Genomic DNA, 18,590 nt, shown 5'->3' on the forward strand with positions numbered 1-18,590 from the left:
AAGCATGTAAGGAGTTTAAAAGTTTGTTGCCAAATGATCTCTTTTATTTTGTTTCTTGAAATGTAACATGAATCGCTATGTGTGTGTTTGTCTTTCTGCATTTCCTACAGAGTGCGAAGCCAAAGCCACTCCATGGTCTGGTCTCTTGTTTTAAATCTCAGTGAATGTTGAAGGGAAGACCTGTCTAAAGGGTTTGATTAAGTTGGAAGCTCAAGGACATGGACTATTTTTTTCTACTACAGAAATTGAGAAGTCATTTTAAAAATTAAACATGATTAGATTACTTTTGTCTTCAAATAGATCTGGCTGCTTAAGTTAAATTATGAATAAGGCATATAGGTTGACATGCCAAGTTTAGATCACTGTGCACTCTGTATTTAGCTTACTGAGTAAAAAGTTATAGAGCTACAAATGCTGTAGCATTATTGCATTCTTTCGTACAATGTTAAACATTAATAGCTACACTCTGGCCAACAAATTAGAAAACTCCTTGTGCTGAGAAAGCACATTTCCAAATAATTACTGCACTGCAGCACACATTTTAAAATATCCTGGAGGGTACACGTACATGTTACTCCATTCCTCCAGCAGTCCAATCTCCAGCGCCTTGATGACTGATGGCATAGCGTGTCTCAGCACATGCCACAGATGTTGGAATTTCCTCCAAACCAACTGTTCACTCAACCAAGCATTCAAGACGTGGTCATCCTTGGTCCTATGGCTGTGGTCATCTGCACGGTTTTCAAAACGGAAAACAGGAGACACTTCTTCACACAGAGAGGCTTCACAATCTGGAACAAACTCCCCAGCGATGGGGTTGAAGCTGAACATTTGGCAACATTTAAAAATAGACTGGATAGGATCCTTGGATCACTTCGTTATTAATGGACACCAAACGAGCACGATGGGTCGAATGGCCTCCTCTCGCTTGTACACTTTCTTATGTTCTTATGTCAGCTTGCACCAACAATGAAGCCCTTCTGGATGTCTTAACCATCTGTAGTTTTTCCCAGTCCCACAAACACCTGATGAGTGTATTGCAGGCCGGCTGCATCTGACTTTTCTCCGGGAACACCTGATAATATCAAACATATGCTTGGTAAATGGTAAGACCAGTCTGACAACATGAGTGCTACTTTTTGTGGCCAGTGTTTATCCAACGCATGCATAACTGACATGTTTATGTGAATGGTTTACACACCTTTAAAACCCTATTAGCTACACACACTAATAATAATCCTTCATCCAACGGCCTGCACGGATCCAGTGTTTTCACACCCTGCAAACTCTTATCTCGGCGTAACAGGCCAGGCGTTGCGTAACGCTTCACGGCCCCGCCCGCCCCGCTTTATGTAACTCTTGCGGGGCCATGTGGCTCTCAACAACAGCGACAGCTCACCCCTCATTGGCCGGAGGAGTGTGCGTCTCCTACGCGCTGCCCCACCTCCCCTGCACCCAGCACACACACAAGAGCGATCATAGCGTCCGCATTGTGCCAGTGCACGTATAAATACTAACACATTCCCATTGAAAAGCCAGCACAGCTCGCCCCGCCGTATCCATTGCGCCAGTGCACACCATGGCGGCCGCCACCAGCTCCAGCGCGGCCACCCTGCAGATCAAGCCCCCCAGCATCGAGAGGAAGCGCATCGACCCGCGGCGCAGACAAGCGGCGCTCTCCTTCCTCAGCAACATCTCCCTGGACGGCCGGCCGGTGCAGGATGACGGCGACAACTCCGACGGGGCAGTTGAAGCCCGGACTAGACCGAGCCTGGTTTCTGCAGAGAGGGCGATGTATCCGGCGGCGGCGGCCCAGGCGCTCGCTGCTGCGAACCAGGCTCTGCTGTACAGTAACGCCCGCAGCAGTTTCGGGCTGAGCTCGGTGGCAGCCCCGCTGTGCGCCGACGCGGAAAACGATGGCTTCGGCTGCGGGGTGCACGCCGGGCAGCCCGCTTTCAGCTCCCCGTACCCCGCAGTGTCCGCGGCGGCTGCCAGGGGGAGGCTGCAGACTTTCACTCAGGGAATCCTACCTGCCACCTTTGCCAGGCAGCAGCCTCAAAATTACTGCTGCATGGACGCGGGGCAGATCGGCAGCACTGCCTTTGAGCTGCAGAGATCCAGGTAACGTTTGTCAGTCCAGTGTGCTGAGTAAGAGACCATGTTTTCCCTTGTTATTGTGATGTGTTTGCACGTTGAGTCACTACTGTATATTTGATCCATAACACAAGAAAGCTCCTGTAGGAAACTGGCAACGTGGAGCAAAGCACTATAGTAGTTCAGCACCAGATCACACACACCATCGCAATGCACAGATGCATCACTGTGCACCCCTTTTCCACTTCTGCAGATTTTAGCCAAATCAGTGGTTTATTAACTTAACATGGTGCATATAACATGCATGATAGTCTCCCCTTGGGAAGTGAGCCGATGGAGAGTGTGTGTGTGTTTGCTGCGTTTGTGTTGTGATGGAGTAAGCTGCTGTTTGATGGCCACTGCTGCTCACACGGGTCACGCCAGTAAGCGGAGCTGCTGGATGGTAAACATGTGGCTGCTCTGCGTCTGCCTGCGCAGTCAAAACAACCGAGCAGCTGCGTGGCTGTTAAAACACAGTCAGGGCATTAAACCAGCCCCTTTCATTCCCTGATTCCGCTTTGAGTAGAAACGGTATCTGTTCTCCCTCTTTTCGAACAGAAGAAAGCGTTAAAACCATTAAAGGCAATCGTGGGTTTTGTTTAAACAAAAGGGGCTCCCCAGCACCAGACTCGTTCTTGTAGCGCCGATTCACGCAGTTCTGCGCAGATGTGCAGAGTTCCACCGATCCCATTGGTGGAGCAGCGCAGACCCACGCAGACTGGCGGAAAACTACACCACACGAGCACGACCACTGTGTCTGCAGCCCCCCCCCCTCCCCCCGATCAAGACTTGTTATTGTCAGGACAGCAGCGCAGTGGATTCACACACTATGCCTACCTAAACATATGCATATGTTTTTTGATACTACAGCTTAGTTATTTGTTCTATTATTTGTGTTGCTTGATCACATTATTTTATGTTGCATGATTAATATAACTATATGCATACATGTATTTATTTCAATTCACTCCTAGTTTTAAAATGAATAAATAAACGAGCATTACACAAATGAATGGCCACATGAAACAGCAGTGGTGTGTAATGTAACCTGGTACACAGATGTGCACAGATGTGCAAGTTGTACGCATCTGGTGCGCCGTGCGTTGGAATATTCTAGATGTGTGTCTGCTGCTCTCATCCTGCCCGAGCAACGCATGCACTGCGCCCGGGAGCATCTTGTGTCTGCAGTCATATGGACTATATCATGTCATAGCGATGTTCACGCACTGTGAGGGTGTGGACATGATGCAAGTGCGTGTAAATGACTGAATCTGAGAGTCTTCTGAACATGCTGCATGAAGTACTTATTTATTTCATTGCTCAACTTACTTAGACTACATATCTAGTGCAACTGTTATTCAGACACATTTTCATATCATATTTAATTCTAAAAATACAATATGTTTTACCTGTATACTAATTCTTCTGGCAGTCTTTGGGAAGCCAATTTATTGTATTTATTGATCTGCATTTAATTTTTACTAGGGAGAAATGCTGCTACAGATGTTGGGTATATAGATAGGCATTTTCAGAATACTAATTACAAGAGTGAAGCTTTTCAGATATGAATAATTGATACAGATAAGCTCTTTTCTGAGTCAACAAGTGGGTTACATAGGGATTGGTGAGCCATTTTCCTCGGTGGATTTCAGATCAAAATAAACTCTATATGACATTTGGATTGTATTCTGTGTATTATGGGAACATATTCCATATTGATAAATGTTACCTTACTTCACAGTGGGAAAGAATATTAGCTTCAATTTAATACTTCTCTTCTCTAAAATAAGCAGTTAGGCTATGATCTTTTACAATACAGTTACCTCTGCAGCTCCAGCTAAAGACACCAGAGTCAGCAAATGTATATTTAATCCTTATGCATTATTTATTCAGAAACCTGATGTGTAACATTGCCTGCCTCTGAATTTACATATTCTTAAATTTGATTCAATATGAACTTCCTGTAGGTGGTGTTGAGAAGGAAAGTATTTGTCTCTGTAACTGTATCCCAGCACACACATGTGATAAAGTCTGGCAGCTGACAGATTTACATTAATGAAGAGGACTGTATTCATGCAAATCCCACGACAAAACGCTGAGTGTTAGTAACGGACAAACTGAGACGGTGTGCGTATACTGTTGATTGATCGGACACTGACATTTCACAAATTCGGTCAGATCAAGTGCATGCAAATCTAACCAAAATGCAGTCTTGGCAAACTGGAAAAATAAATAAACAAGGTTGCATATGCTTACACTTGACCTGTAGTCTGCCCGTATTCATTTGTGACTTTCTAAATGGAAAGGAGACTATGTGTTTTGAGCTTTTCTGTCTTAGCTCTTCTCATAAAACCAATTTATTTTTCCTCACACATCTGAGAGTTGTTGACAGAGAGCTGAGAAACCTGCTGGACCTTGGCCCACCCTGAGCAGGATGAGAGACCCCTGCTGTAGAACGGTTTCGGTAAACTGTTTTTAAGAGAAACAGATCATCTTTTATTTAGATGACCACAACAATCAATCTGACGCCAAGTGTTTCAGATGTTGTGTTTTGTGCTCTAATACAGTTGTAAAGGGGTTGCTGTTTTGCCATCTAAGCACATTCATTTCCAGTTATTATGGCTCTAACCTCGGTCTGTTGAGATTTATATACGAATATAAACCCTATGATAAACTACATTATAAACCTGTAAAGCAGCACAATATCAAACATGACTGATGTGTAGGAATGTTTGGCACCACTGCATGAATTAATTGATTGGCCCAGTTTTAGCAGGAATTAAGTAGAAACGATGGTCCACTCCCACTCTCCCATCAGGATTCGAATTTCCTCCTGTTGGTTTGAATGGCCTCAAATACAGCTATAGAAAGTCACCGTTGAAAAGAAGAAAACTCTTAACCTTTGGTGCGGTAGAAAAGGGAATTAGCTGAAACCCTGGATTTCTTCACAGTATGAGAGACTGTGCGAACAAGGGGTGATCTTTCTTTCATCTCCAGAATGACACCATTACCAGATGTGTCTTCAGCGTATAAATAACAGCCACCCTTAGATATTGCTTTTCAGAAATCAAATTGGTTAAGGAGAGTAGAAACCTCAATTCAATTTACAGGTGAGCTCACATTAAAGCATTTCAGCTCTTTTGTACTATTGGCCAGAATAAGAATTATAAGGGAAATCATGATACTTCACAGTGAACCCTATTATGTGTCTTCAGTTTTTGTCTTTAGGATTTGTAATGTACTCTATTTATAAACATTTGCCAGAGCTGTGTTGATATTTCTGAATAGTACCCTTTAAATGTTTTTTAGGCCAATAGATATCTCAACTTGTGTTTGAATAGCAATCAGGAGAAAATGCATTATATAGGATTACTAAAAAAGTAAACAATCTCTCTCTCTATCTCTCTATCTTTGTATATATACAGCTCTCTTATTTTTTTTCCAGAGCTGTATATTTTATATATATATATATATGACACACCCCTATTAATCACCTAGTAACTGTTGTCATGAGGTGATTAGTAGTCTGCAAGCACACCCGTTAGAAATATGCAGCTTTCCTGTGCTGAGTTCCCAGGAGTGACCCCACGGTTTGCTGACACTGCATTTTCTTCACAGCTTCATTGTCTGTCTCGCAAAGGAATGTTAATGAGGAAAACGAGGGCTCTGTCCTCGAAATTGGTGTAACGTGTCAGGTCTCTGAGGCTGACAATGGAGAGCATTTCCCCTCAGAATAACGTGCAGCCGTTTTCTAAGGGAACGCTATGTGTTGGCCATACTGATTTCAGAAGGAATTTCACACTGGATATAAACAGCATAGTGTGGAAGCAGGTCACTGGTCTCGTTTTCACACTAGCAACAGTTTCAGATCTGTTCACTGAACCCCAGTCAGACATTTGTCGGAACATTTTTAAAGCCACGTTGTAAACACAGTGCTGGTCTGTTACGATCTGTGCTCGAACCGAATGATAACACAGAAATTACTACTTGAACTCAAAACCTCTGTGTAAATGAGCTGTTCGGGTGCATGTGTGTACAGTACAGTGCGTGCCCTGTGTACAATAGCATGTCTTTGCTGTTATGTGCATTTTAGTTATTTTAATTTGGTTAATGTACTGATTAATTATTTTATTTTTAAATATCTTGTTTTGTTTGGTTGTTATTGTTGTTTTTATTGATCGTAAACCATGTTTGAAAACAGTGTTCTCTGTTCGGGCAAAGTCAAACAAGCCAAATGGGTACGAATTTGATTTGCATTACAGGTGAAAGTGCATTTTGTTCTTAAAATGATTTTAGTGCATTTGTAAGATCCCGAAACATGTTTGTAAACAAAGATAAGCGTGGTTAAGGCAGGTACTCATTTCAGCATTGCAGAACAGACCGAAATGTGTCCAACAGAAAGTTTGCCTAAGTATCATAACAGATGGGGACGGCAAGTACCTTCAGTGCCAAAACTTACACTCCCTCAGTCTGCTTTCTCACATTTCTGATTTAATGTGCCTTCTGTTTTCATGTGGTAACACTAAAGTTTAATGTTGTTAGAAAGGGTATTTGTTGAAGAGGGTATTTTTTTGTCTGGGGTGGGAAGGAGCCAGATTCATTCTTTCTTACACGGCTTTCCAAACGCGCCTCATGACTTCAGAAACATTTTCCTCATAGTCCTGGGCACACAGAAACAGGCCAGTTTGTAAATGTCAGATGAAAACTATACAGCTAAACTTGTTAATATCAAAACAGCTTCTGGGATTGGTTTAGAATAAGACTTCTTAGTATTGCTTGTATTTTAGGCTGTTATCTATATTAAAACTGTAATGTAATTGAAGCTTAATGGCCTCCGCCCACATACACCAGACACATGACCCCACTCCCAACACAAATATACTGTCATGGAATAAAACTGATCATAAATATAGGCAGTGTTATTAGGTTATAAGACGTTTTGATAAATATTTTTTTATTAAATACAACTGATGTATTTGCTACTTGAAATTATAGTAACATAATTCAGAGACTTTTGTTGTTTTTCCAATAACTTGAACAGCATCGTTCTATCATTTTTCAAGGCAAATAATGGTTATATTTTGCATTGGTGACATCAGTGCCTAATGCGTAGACTTTGCCTATACCATAAACTAAGATATTCTTTTCATGAATGTCTTCTAATACCTCACAGTAATGGATTGTTCATTCAACACTTTCATTTCAATGCTGATTGCTTAAATCTCTCAACTTCAAAAGCATGTTCCATAGCTCAAGGATTTATAGGGGCACAACAGAAGGGGGAAAATGAACTGTTTCTTAAAGGCATTTGTCTATGTTGTTGTAAAACGTGGCAGACATGGGATCCAGTGTAAAAATGTAAAAAAAAAAAAAAAAAACATGATACGCAGGCTTGAATTACAGGCAGCTGCGAGCTCGAAGTGTTGCCTTACCTTGTTCAGTAGAAACATCAGTACATTACACTACTATTTGTATCAGTGGAGGAAAAGTGAGTGAAAGTTGTTTGAATGTAGTTTACTAGTTTACTGGGACAGCGTTTCCGCCCCCGCAGTTGCAATGGAGGGTCTGTTAAGATGAATTTTCTCCGCCATTATAATTTATTTGATAATTTTTAAATTGTTCAACAGCAGAAGCAGGTGAACCTCAGATTTCTTTATCCGAAAACTGCCACTAAAGTGCAGGGCATTCAAAGTTAATGAAGTGCTTACTTTCCAGAAGAACTCTGCCACTGTGCGACTTAATGAGCGCCCGCAGTGAGCTTTATTCGTGTATTTTATTATTTGGGGATCTTAGTCCAACCAGGCTACTTCCTACAGAGTGAAAAGCTGCTGACGTACGTGCATAATGCCACTGGACACAACTTGTAAAATTCTATTTTTTTAAAACACAGTGGGGTATAAATATGATAATAATGTATTTTTTAATCAAGGTCAAACATAGCCTGAGCAGACGTGATATAAGCAAAAGCAACAATAACTGTCATTAGTGCCTTAAGGTTATCTTCATCTTGCCACCACTACATTGGTACAATAGAAAGGAAAAAAACGGATAATCCTCTGTCTATAACAAGGCATGGCGCTTTAAGAATGTCTGCATAATTTAGAGAACGAGAAAGCAATTGTACCCCATGTCCTATTTGAAGACTTACACTCACCTAAAGGATTATTAGGAACACCTGTTCAATTTCTCATTAATGCAATTATCTAACCAACCAATCACATGGCAGTTGCTTCAATGCATTTAGGGGTGTGGTCCTGGTCAAGACAATCTCCTGAACTCCAAACTGAATGTCTGAATGGGAAAGAAAGGTGATTTAAGCAATTTTGAGCGTGGCATGGTTGTTGGTGCCAGACGGGCCGGTCTGAGTATTTCACAATCTGCTCAGTTACTGGGATTTTCACACACAACCATTTCTAGGGTTTACAAAGAATGGTGTGAAAAGGGAAAAACATCCAGTATGCGGCAGTCCTGTGGGCGAAAATGCCTTGTTGATGCTAGAGGTCAGAGGAGAATGGGCCGACTGATTCAAGCTGATAGAAGAGCAACTTTGACTGAAATAACCACTCGTTACAACCGAGGTATGCAGCAAAGCATTTGTGAAGCCACAACACGTACAACCTTGAGGCGGATGGGCTACAACAGCAGAAGACCCCACCGGGTACCACTCATCTCCACTACAAATAGGAAAAAGAGGCTACAATTTGCACAAGCTCACCAAAATTGGACAGTTGAAGACTGGAAAAATGTTGCCTGGTCTGATGAGTCTCGATTTCTGTTGAGACATTCAGATGGTAGAGTCAGAATTTGGCGTAAACAGAATGAGAACATGGATCCATCATGCCTTGTTACCACTGTGCAGGCTGGTGGTGGTGGTGTAATGATGTGGGGGATGTTATCTTGGCACACTTTAGGCCCCTTAGTGCCAATTGGGCATCGTTTAAATGCCACGGCCTACCTGAGCATTGTTTCTGACCATGTCCATCCCTTTATGACCACCATGTACCCATCCTCTGATGGCTACTTCCAGCAGGATAATGCACCATGTGACAAAGGTCGAATCATTTCAAATTGGTTTCTTGAACATGACAATGAGTTCACTGTAATAAACTGGCCCCCACAGTCACCAGATCTCAACCCAATAGAGCATCTTTGGGATGTGGTGGAACGGGAGCTTCGTGCCCTGGATGTGCATCCCACAAATCTCCATCAACTGCAAGATGCTATCCTATCAATATGGGCCAACATTTCTAAAGAATGCTTTCAGCACCTTGTTGAATCAATGCCACGTAGAATTAAGGCAGTTCTGAAGGCGAAAGGGGGTCAAACACAGTATTAGTATGGTGTTCCTAATAATCCTTTAGGTGAGTGTATAATGTAATGGGACAGATTCGTCTGCACACATTCAGTCAGGATAACTATATTTGTCTGACAGAGCATTTCAGGGTCTCGGGTGCACGTCTGCACAAACACGGGTGTGCCCACCACCAGGTGTGCCTGAGAGTTATTGTTTGTGCAGAACAGCCAGTGCGATCACAGCGTCGAATGGCTCATTAGCCTGGAGCGCAGTTTAAATCAGGGGCTGATTGGTGGCATATGGGAGCCATTTATGTTCCAGGTAGCGGAAGTCTGCTTTTCTTGTAATTTGTCTGAAAACTATCCCAGTTCAAATAGATTGAAATTATACAGCTTTGGCTATCGAGCATTTGAATAACCTTTCCCACCTTGGAATGAAAAGAGTCCCTTGAGGATTTATTGTCACTTGACTGCAACTGCATCCCATAGCAAAAAAATGTTAGGTTATGTGTTATATGTATATACATATATATATATGATATCCCCCCCCCCCAGCTTTGTATTATATGAATGACTTGCTAATTTTGCTGAGATTTGCTTTTGAGTAGGTTAGGAAATCATGACATAACACATTATGCTGCTTTATGGCACCTTCAGAGGAAGAGGGGTGTAACTAGAGAGTTTGGACTGTGGGTGGTTTGCCCCATGTAATTTTATATGTGATCCTATGTATCTGCATAGTATGTATAACTTTGAAATATAAAGTCTGTAATCCAAGTACCATTTACTCCTGGAGATCTGGATCACATTCAAAACGAAAAAGTGTGTGTCCCAAACTTCTTACTTTAGCAGTGAAATTGCAGTAAAAGTATTTTTCAGTTGCAAAGCTTATAGTCAACTGGGATTTCAGTATCCAGAGTTGTAATGAATATATGCAACATTCTACAAACATCAGCATCGATCACCCGGTCAGCAGTGCAGACAGATGTTATTATATATCTTGTATCGTCTGTGTGGTCTGTATTGATGTTTTTCCTTTACAGCTCATAAAATTGTAAGATGACCTAAAAATATAATAATTGTTATAATCATTAAAAGGTTCTACAAAGAAGACTTTATCATGACTGTTGTGCATGTGAAATAATCAGAGATTTCTATGCTGAAGAAAATTAGCAAAAGGGGGATCAACAGGTATTATTTCTGGCAGCTCCACCTTGCCAAACTGTAAAATCAGCGGTTTCAATATTGACTCAGGCTCCGACTTACTGTAAGAAAACACAAAGTCTCACTAAAAAGAAAACAAGGAAACCAATAAACAGGGGGCCTGACTACGCACTCAGTTTAGCCACAATGCTGTTTTTATTTCAGGTTTAGTAGGATTTTGTAAGTTCCCAGAACAAGCCCACCATGGCTTGACTTTATAGCAGGATGTTGTGACCAATGCCTAAACTTCGCAAAACTCTGCTACTCTGTCTACAGTGTAATTAATTCTAGCATTATGTGGATTGTTTTTACTGACATTCAGATTTTGAAAGGCGTATTTGTTATCTTATCTTGTGCAGATGTATGCATTTAGCATAATAGGTATAAGCTCTAAAGCACTAATTGCTACTCCTTATAGTATTTGTAATGAAGTATTAACAATTGTTATTAAAGCCTGCTTTTTATAGGTTTTAGAAAACCTCTCAAGTACTTAATTTTAATAATGCATTATTTTTTGTCCAACTAACAATAACGTGTTATGTTCTGGTGAACTGTTTGTAAAGGAGTTGTTTTCTGATATTATTATAGCATTTTCTTCTCTCCAGTACAGTAGAATTAACATTTGTTTTTCATGTCTAGGCCTTATAAAATGCATCCTAAATTAAAGCAGGAATTCACTAAACCCTAATTTTTACAGAGGGATAGCTTATTATTACAGTGTTTATAATATTATTAAAATATTATTCGTTTATGGTAGTAGAAAAAACTGAAATCTGAAGTCCACTTCATTGCCAATCTTTTGCATATTGAAATTCCATATTTCTTCATAATTTGCTTCTATTAAAATGTCTTTGAGGAATTGTTTTGAAACAAATGATCGGTGTCTTTTTATTATATATATATTTTTTGTGTGTACCCTTTCATGATTACAGAATGTCAAAGAAATTCGCTTAAAGCCAATATCATTTCTAGCTTGGATATTGTCATGCACATAACTACTGTATTTAATGTTAGAAATAAAGTCATACATTGTTTTGGGATTTTCCTTTCATGGAGACATATTTCAACTTGCTTATATGGTTATGCAGTAAGAAAAAATGTGGTTAAAATGTTAAACAGGAAATTGGAAAGAATGGAAAAAGTAAGGAATAATTTATAAAATACAGCAATAAAATGGATAGAAAATGAATACCATATGTAGGTACATTCGAAGAAAACCTGAGGGGAAGCCAATGTCATTAAGCTCTTAAAAGAACAGGATATACAACCAATAAAATATTGCCTCACTCTAGGAAGGTTAAAGAAGTCAGTTTGCAATAGAAATTCAGGGTGATTCATAAATTGTGTAACACTGTCAGCACTTCATAAAAAAACGGACGGTTTAGGGGGAGAGATATGCTCAGACAAGTGTCCTCAACACACTGAGGCAACAACAAGGTGCAAGACAAATGTTGAGTAAAATCTATTGTTACTAATAAGGTGCAATTGAGAAGTTTAACTTCCCATAACTTTTCAAAACAACCTCCTTTTTGTACCTTGTATCGATTTGTGGATGTTGCCGCCTCAATTAGTCTCCCATTAAATTGATTAGCTCAGCTTATTGTGCTTGTGAGGTTTTCAGCAGTAAATGGATGATTTCTAATGTTCTCACAGAAAAGAGTCTATTGAAGTCATTTTTAAACGCCAATGCTTTCTGGTTTGCACTACAACTGAACTGCCAGTTCCTTTATTCAGTGCTCAATTCAGCTGACAAAATGCTTAATTCAAATTATTATAATAGTTTTTAGCTCCTAACAGGATACAATTCTTATAACATTTTAAACATGACTTTTTTAGTGGCCGAGCATGTAAAAGACAACAAAAAATAGTACATTATGACTTATGTTTGGAATGGGATATGGGCAGAAGGAATATTGAGAATTGTGAACCTGTTGCATCCTTTCATGACAGACTGAATTGAGTATGTTTAGTAGCTGGGGCGTTCGTCACACACACCCCTCTGGCAAAGCATTTTTACATCTGTATCTCGTAGGCATTGTTCATGTGAATGTACTGTATTACTTCCAGCCTTCACAGTGTAGCAAGCTTCACTATTATTTACCATTTATGTATGTGTAGATATCGGGAAATAGCTTGCTTAAGTCCTGAAAATATTGCAATTTTTTTAAAGAGATAATATATAGGAATTTATCTTTTTTCAAAGATACAGTTACTTACTATAATTTGTATCTTCAATCTCTTACCTTTTTTTGCACCTATCCCTATGTATTTCTTCTGCACTAGTGCAGGAACAATCTTCCTTTCATACATATTTAGTGTGAAACTCCAGTCTTCCTGTATTCTGTGCAGAAATGGTAATATTCCTGTCTTGAGGTATGTTTCATTGTTGAACTTGACAATTCTGTGTGTTTTATTGCCGTGCCCTGTGCCTGTAACACTGGGGATTGTAACTTTGTTACTTTTAATGAATTTGCCACTGTGTTATTCATTTTAAAATGTAAGTAAAGTTTACTGCTTACTCAGATTTATCATTACTGCAAGGGTGGAAGCAGCGTGTGTTTGTTTTTGTCGGTGGCAGCTTGTATGGGCTCCCCACTGTTCTCCGTCTGCTCTGCAGGGCAGGTGGTCAGCCAGGCAGCAGGCACACACGCTCTCCTGGTGCCGCAGGGCCGCAGGCCTGTTGACAACAAATCTGTCCCAGCAAGAAATAGTAGGGCCTAGTGTAACCCTGCATTGCTTTCAGTGGAGTCCTTATTTTGAAGACAGTGTGATGGATAACTAACATTTGTTTCCAGTCTTTAAGAACTGGTTATTTAGGATGAGTTATAACACTAAGTGGATTGGAGCTGAGTCTCCAGGATCAGGATTTGGGACCCATGAGGTATGACTTGCAGAAAATATCCATAAACAAAGTTGTATTTTCCCCTATAGCTGTAATTTTCTAAATAGATTTAAGAGATATCCCTACTGGAAAGTGTATAGGCTTCAATGAAACCTGTGTGTAACGTTTCTGAATTAGGCCTAGTTAACGTGTGCCAAAAACTAACTTGTCACCTTTAAAGCTTTACTTAGATATCGATATTTTGACATGCTCCTACAGACTCCAGCCTGCTGTCCTAAAAATACATAATTTTTAAATGTTACATAATGGAAATATATTTACAGGACCTTCTTTTTAAATGCCGTAATTCGAATGAATTAAAAAACAAAAAAGCCTTTCTTCATCCCATGTTTGTTCAGCTTGTAGCTGTCCATTGGTTTCTGGCATGAGCCATACAGTCAGGTGCCCTTGTCTGGAAGCTGTAGACATCTGTTCAACTTCTACATGCCTTTTATGTGGTTAAATCTGCTGAGATGAGTAAATATGTGTACTCTAAAACTATTATAAAGTGAGGAACTGAGATTAAACCAGTTTCCTAATTGAGATGTACCTCAGTTAAGTCTCAGAAGATGTGTAGATGGCCAAGTAGTGTCATAAAACCGAGCACTTGCATTAAGGGAGATATATTTTGCTGCAGAATAGAAAAATTCTTTAACATTTAATTTTCACATTTTTTCAAGAGTTTTTTTTTTTTTCTTCAGACTTACCTCATTGGAAAAACAAAAATATTAATTTGATTGTATTAATATGATGGTTCTGTATGGTATTAGTTCCCAAGAATGAAGCATAAATGGAAGGTATTTCATATTTCATATTTTGTGCTTTGATGGTAGCATTGTTTTTTACTTAAAACTGCACTTGTCGAGTACTTTAACCCTTAACTTACCTTTTTCACAATTTGGAAATACATGGCCATTAATTTTTAAAACCACAGAATTCCATATTGAATAAATATGACAAATGGCTCCATGTTTATGTTTATAATATCGCTGACATAGCCGCTTCAACTAGACATCTCATTTGATCTCAAACTGATAAAAGAATTTGGTTTCTAATTGAAAGTTCTGTTCCTAACCTTTAGGGGTTAGTGTGAAGAGGCTGTTAATAATGTTACATTTGATTTTCCCTTGACAACAGTAATTACATCTTTGCAGAAGAGCAGTTTTATGGGTCATATTCGTTGGCTAAAGAAATTGCTGTTTCCTAGCCTGTAGTATCGTCACAGCTAGAAGAGTTCAAGCAGAGAACATTGACCTTCTTGTTGTGTCCTCTCTGCAGCTTGTTTTTTTACATGGAAAATCAGAACATAGGGTAATGCTTTCCTCAACTCCCGTTAGGGATGCAATTAAATACTTAAAAAAATGAGCAGCGCTAAACTGGGAAACCGTTCTAAGTCAATACTGTTAGTTCAACCAGACAGCTCTGAGAGACTCCAAGAACAGATTTCCTTTCCCGTTGAAAGTTGTGCTGCAGTCATGGATGGGAAAAGTCACGCCGCTGAAATTCCTGATTCTGCCGATTCTGATCTGTGCAACCACACAGGGAAGTTTCAATGCACTGCTGTGACTGCACAGTGAAGGTGAGGAGGAGTGAAGTCCAGAAAGTGAATTCCTAAGCTTTCACTGGCTGGCTAATGTTGTGTTACTTCACTCATGATATCACATTAATTACCAGCTGTTAAAGAAGGCCTGAACACCAACGGCTAAATTGACATTGCCCAGCTAGGTTCAGTGTCTGTGGAGCAGGCAGACCTGTAATTCATTTTACTGCTCTGAAATCGAAATCTAGAGACTAGGCTAATATCCAAGAGACAGATTCTGCTTAATATATACACTCACCTAAAGGATTATTAGGAACACCATACTAATACTGTGTTTGACCCCCTTTCGCCTTCAGAACTGCCTTAATTCTACATGGCATTGATTCAACAAGGTGCTGAAAGCATTCTTTAGAAATGTTGGCCCATATTGATAGGATAGCATCTTGCAGTTGATGGAGATTTGTGGGATGCACATCCAGGGCACGAAGCTCCCGTTCCACCACATCCCAAAGATGCTCTATTGGGTTGAGATCTGGTGACTGTGGGGGCCAGTTTAGTACAGTGAACTCATTGTCATGTTCAAGAAACCAATTTGAAATGATTGGACCTTTGTGACATGGTGCATTATCCTGCTGGAAGTAACCTTCAGAGGATGGGTACATGGTGGTCATAAAGGGATGGACATGGTCAGAAACAATGCTCAGGTAGGCCGTGGCATTTAAACGATGCCCAATTGGCACTAAGGGGCCTAAAGTGTGCCAAGAAAACATCCCCCACACCATTACACCACCACCACCAGCCTGCACAGTGGTAACAAGGCATGATGGATCCATGTTCTCATTCTGTTTACGCCAAATTCTGACTCTACATCTGAATGTCTCAACAGAAATCGAGACTCATCAGACCAGGCAACATTTTTCCAGTCTTCAACTGTCCAATTTTGGTGAGCTTGTGCAAATTGTAGCCTCTTTTTCCTATTTGTAGTGGAGATGAGTGGTACCCGGTGGGGTCTTCTGCTGTTGTAGCCCATCCGCCTCAAGGTTGTACGTGTTGTGGCTTCACAAATGCTTTGCTGCATACCTCGGTTGTAACGAGTGGTTATTTCAGTCAAAGTTGCTCTTCTATCAGCTTGAATCAGTCGGCCCATTCTCCTCTGACCTCTAGCATCAACAAGGCATTTTCGCCCACAGGACTGCCGCATACTGGATGTTTTTCCCTTTTCACACCATTCTTTGTGAACCCTAGAAATGGTTGTGCGTGAAAATCCCAGTAACTGAGCAGATTGTGAAATACTCAGACCGGCCCGTCTGGCACCAACAACCATGCCACGCTCAAAATTGCTTAAATCACCTTTCTTTCCCATTCAGACATTCAGTTTGGAGTTCAGGAGATTGTCTTGACCAGGACCACACCCCTAAATGCATTGAAGCAACTGCCATGTGATTGGTTGGTTAGATAATTGCATTAATGAGAAATTGAACAGGTGTTCCTAATAATCCTTTAGGTGAGTGTGTGTGTGTGTATATATATATATATATATAATCAGCAGATATGGTTTGCACAATTTTGATATACCATCTTCTTTTCTTCACATGAACAGAATTTATATCAGGATCTGAGTTGAGCTTTCTTGTAGAATATACACTTAGCATTCTGACTTTTTTGGTTAGATTACATGACTGTCTTACTATGCTGTGCTTGTTTTTTTGCAGACCAGCATGCAAGTCAACATTTAGAAACGACAGTAAATCCAAAAGAGCAGAATACTTAAATATAAAATATATGATGCGTCTGTTTATGCAAGTCCTTTATTTCCCCGTGCCGTGCACAAATTCTGCCATCACAATTCTATAGATTAAATTGTATGGGCTTGTTTGCCCACTGTGCAAATTCTCTGACCATGTGACCGTACAACATTGTCAGCCATGCTTATAGTAATTACAGGCATAACCACAGCGATGAATATGCCAGGGACGAATGGAAAAAGGTCTTAGGCTTTTTCTGTATGTGCAAGTGTCATAGGTGTACATAAAAGAGCAATCAGTCAAGATATTTGTAGCCTTTTCTCAGCATCTCATTTGTGAATCTCAGCAGGAGAGACTTAGAATGAATTGATAATTAACCCAAATTCCTTCCCTATCTGCAGTAAATCGGCCATAATAGATCTCCTCATACAGAACCAACACAAAAGACCCGCTTCATAGTCTGCTTCAGGGTTGCTCTAATTCATTCAACCCGCCTTTGACTTTGATCAAGAGTACTGCAATCATTTGGGGCTTTATGTCATTCAGTTTAGTCTCTCATTCATTTTTACTTTCTTTCAATATTCAAAGAGCTCAGTTTATTGACTACTACAGCTGGTCTTGGCTGCGACTAATGCAAGACAGTAAATGCTTACTTATTTCTTTGCGTTTTCTTTTTTTCTTTTACAATATTACTTTGTGTGTAAGGAATTAATGTCTGAGAATTCACTCTTAACATTAGTGTTTTCGGTAGAAATTTGTGGTGTCCAGAAGTAGTGTTCCAGACAGATAAATGAAAAATACAGTTGAAAGAATAAACAATAGGAAGTCTTCTGGTGCCGGGACACTGGAGTGGTCTGGAGGGAGTGGAGGAAGAGATCCTTAGGTAGGTATGGCCTATCTGCTGTGGTGGATACTGAAGCATCTGTCGTCGCTCCGGTAAAAATGAGTTTCAGCAATAAGGATCTGTCTGTGGAGAAGGTCAATAAATTAGTAAATGGAAAGCTTAAGTAGACAAACACCAGCTGAGTAGAAGGGGGCAGATAAAGACCACAGGCCTGTATTCTGTAACAGCTGCACAAGAGAGCGAGAGAGAGAGGTCCGCCACTGAAGATGGGGATAGCCCTCATAGAAGAATAATACCACGGCTCTGCGGGTGAAAATTTGTTCAGTTACAGGAGCTACAGCTCTGTCCCTGTGCGTTCGGGTTGGCGTCTTCCATTTCTAAAGCCTGCAAGCGTGATGTTTCTGCTAGTGATTCGAATCAACTATGCCCTTTAATATGTATTAGAGAGACTTCAAATTATCTCCTGTTGCAGGGCCGGTTCGGAGGGCAGTGCCTGTGGATGGCAGCGCCAGTACTGGTATTCCCTGTAGGTGTTCATCTCTGCTAGAAGAGCGACTTGTATTGCTGCTTGCAGGGAGCAATAGGCAAATATGTTTTTCCCACAGCACAGGAGTAGATGCAGCCTTTGTGGTTATTTTGGGTTAGACGTGGGTGTACACTAACATAAATAAAAGGATCAACTCTGTACCGATAACATGTTTAAACAGTACTACACTTTATTTTTCAGCCTACACTACAAGATGATAATAGCATGCAGAAACACAGCCTGCTTTGATATAGATTTGTGGGTATGTACTATAGCACTCTCATAGCAAGTCCATTCAGAAACCATGAATCCTTCATGTAGATGAGCCAGTCTTGTTAACCGGTATCTAATAATCCCCCCCACAGGGTTCTGTAGAAGCTAGACTCTTATTTGTTTAGCAATTGACAGTAGTACCCTAGCTACAA

The 18,590-nt window shown here is 40.4% G+C and overlaps 1 protein-coding gene across 5 annotated transcripts in view; it reads left to right on the plus strand.

Moving 5' to 3' along the window:
- Window positions 1-1,495: 1,495 nt before the first annotated feature.
- cables1 (Cdk5 and Abl enzyme substrate 1) overlaps window positions 1,496-18,590 on the plus strand; it is a 50,323-nt gene continuing 33,228 nt past the window's right edge. For 4 of the 5 annotated variants that reach the window (XM_066719391.1, XM_066719399.1, XM_066719426.1 and 1 more), the window contains exon 1: window positions 1,496-2,121. In XM_066719391.1, the coding sequence (XP_066575488.1) occupies window positions 1,580-2,121 (542 nt within the window). In that variant the 5' untranslated portion in view covers window positions 1,496-1,579. The remainder of the gene's footprint in view (window positions 2,122-18,590) is intronic. The other variant, XM_066719408.1, reaches the window with a different exon arrangement.

This window comes from Amia ocellicauda, chromosome 2 (genome assembly GCF_036373705.1).
Source record: "Amia ocellicauda isolate fAmiCal2 chromosome 2, fAmiCal2.hap1, whole genome shotgun sequence".
Taxonomy (NCBI): Eukaryota; Metazoa; Chordata; class Actinopteri; order Amiiformes; family Amiidae; genus Amia; species Amia ocellicauda.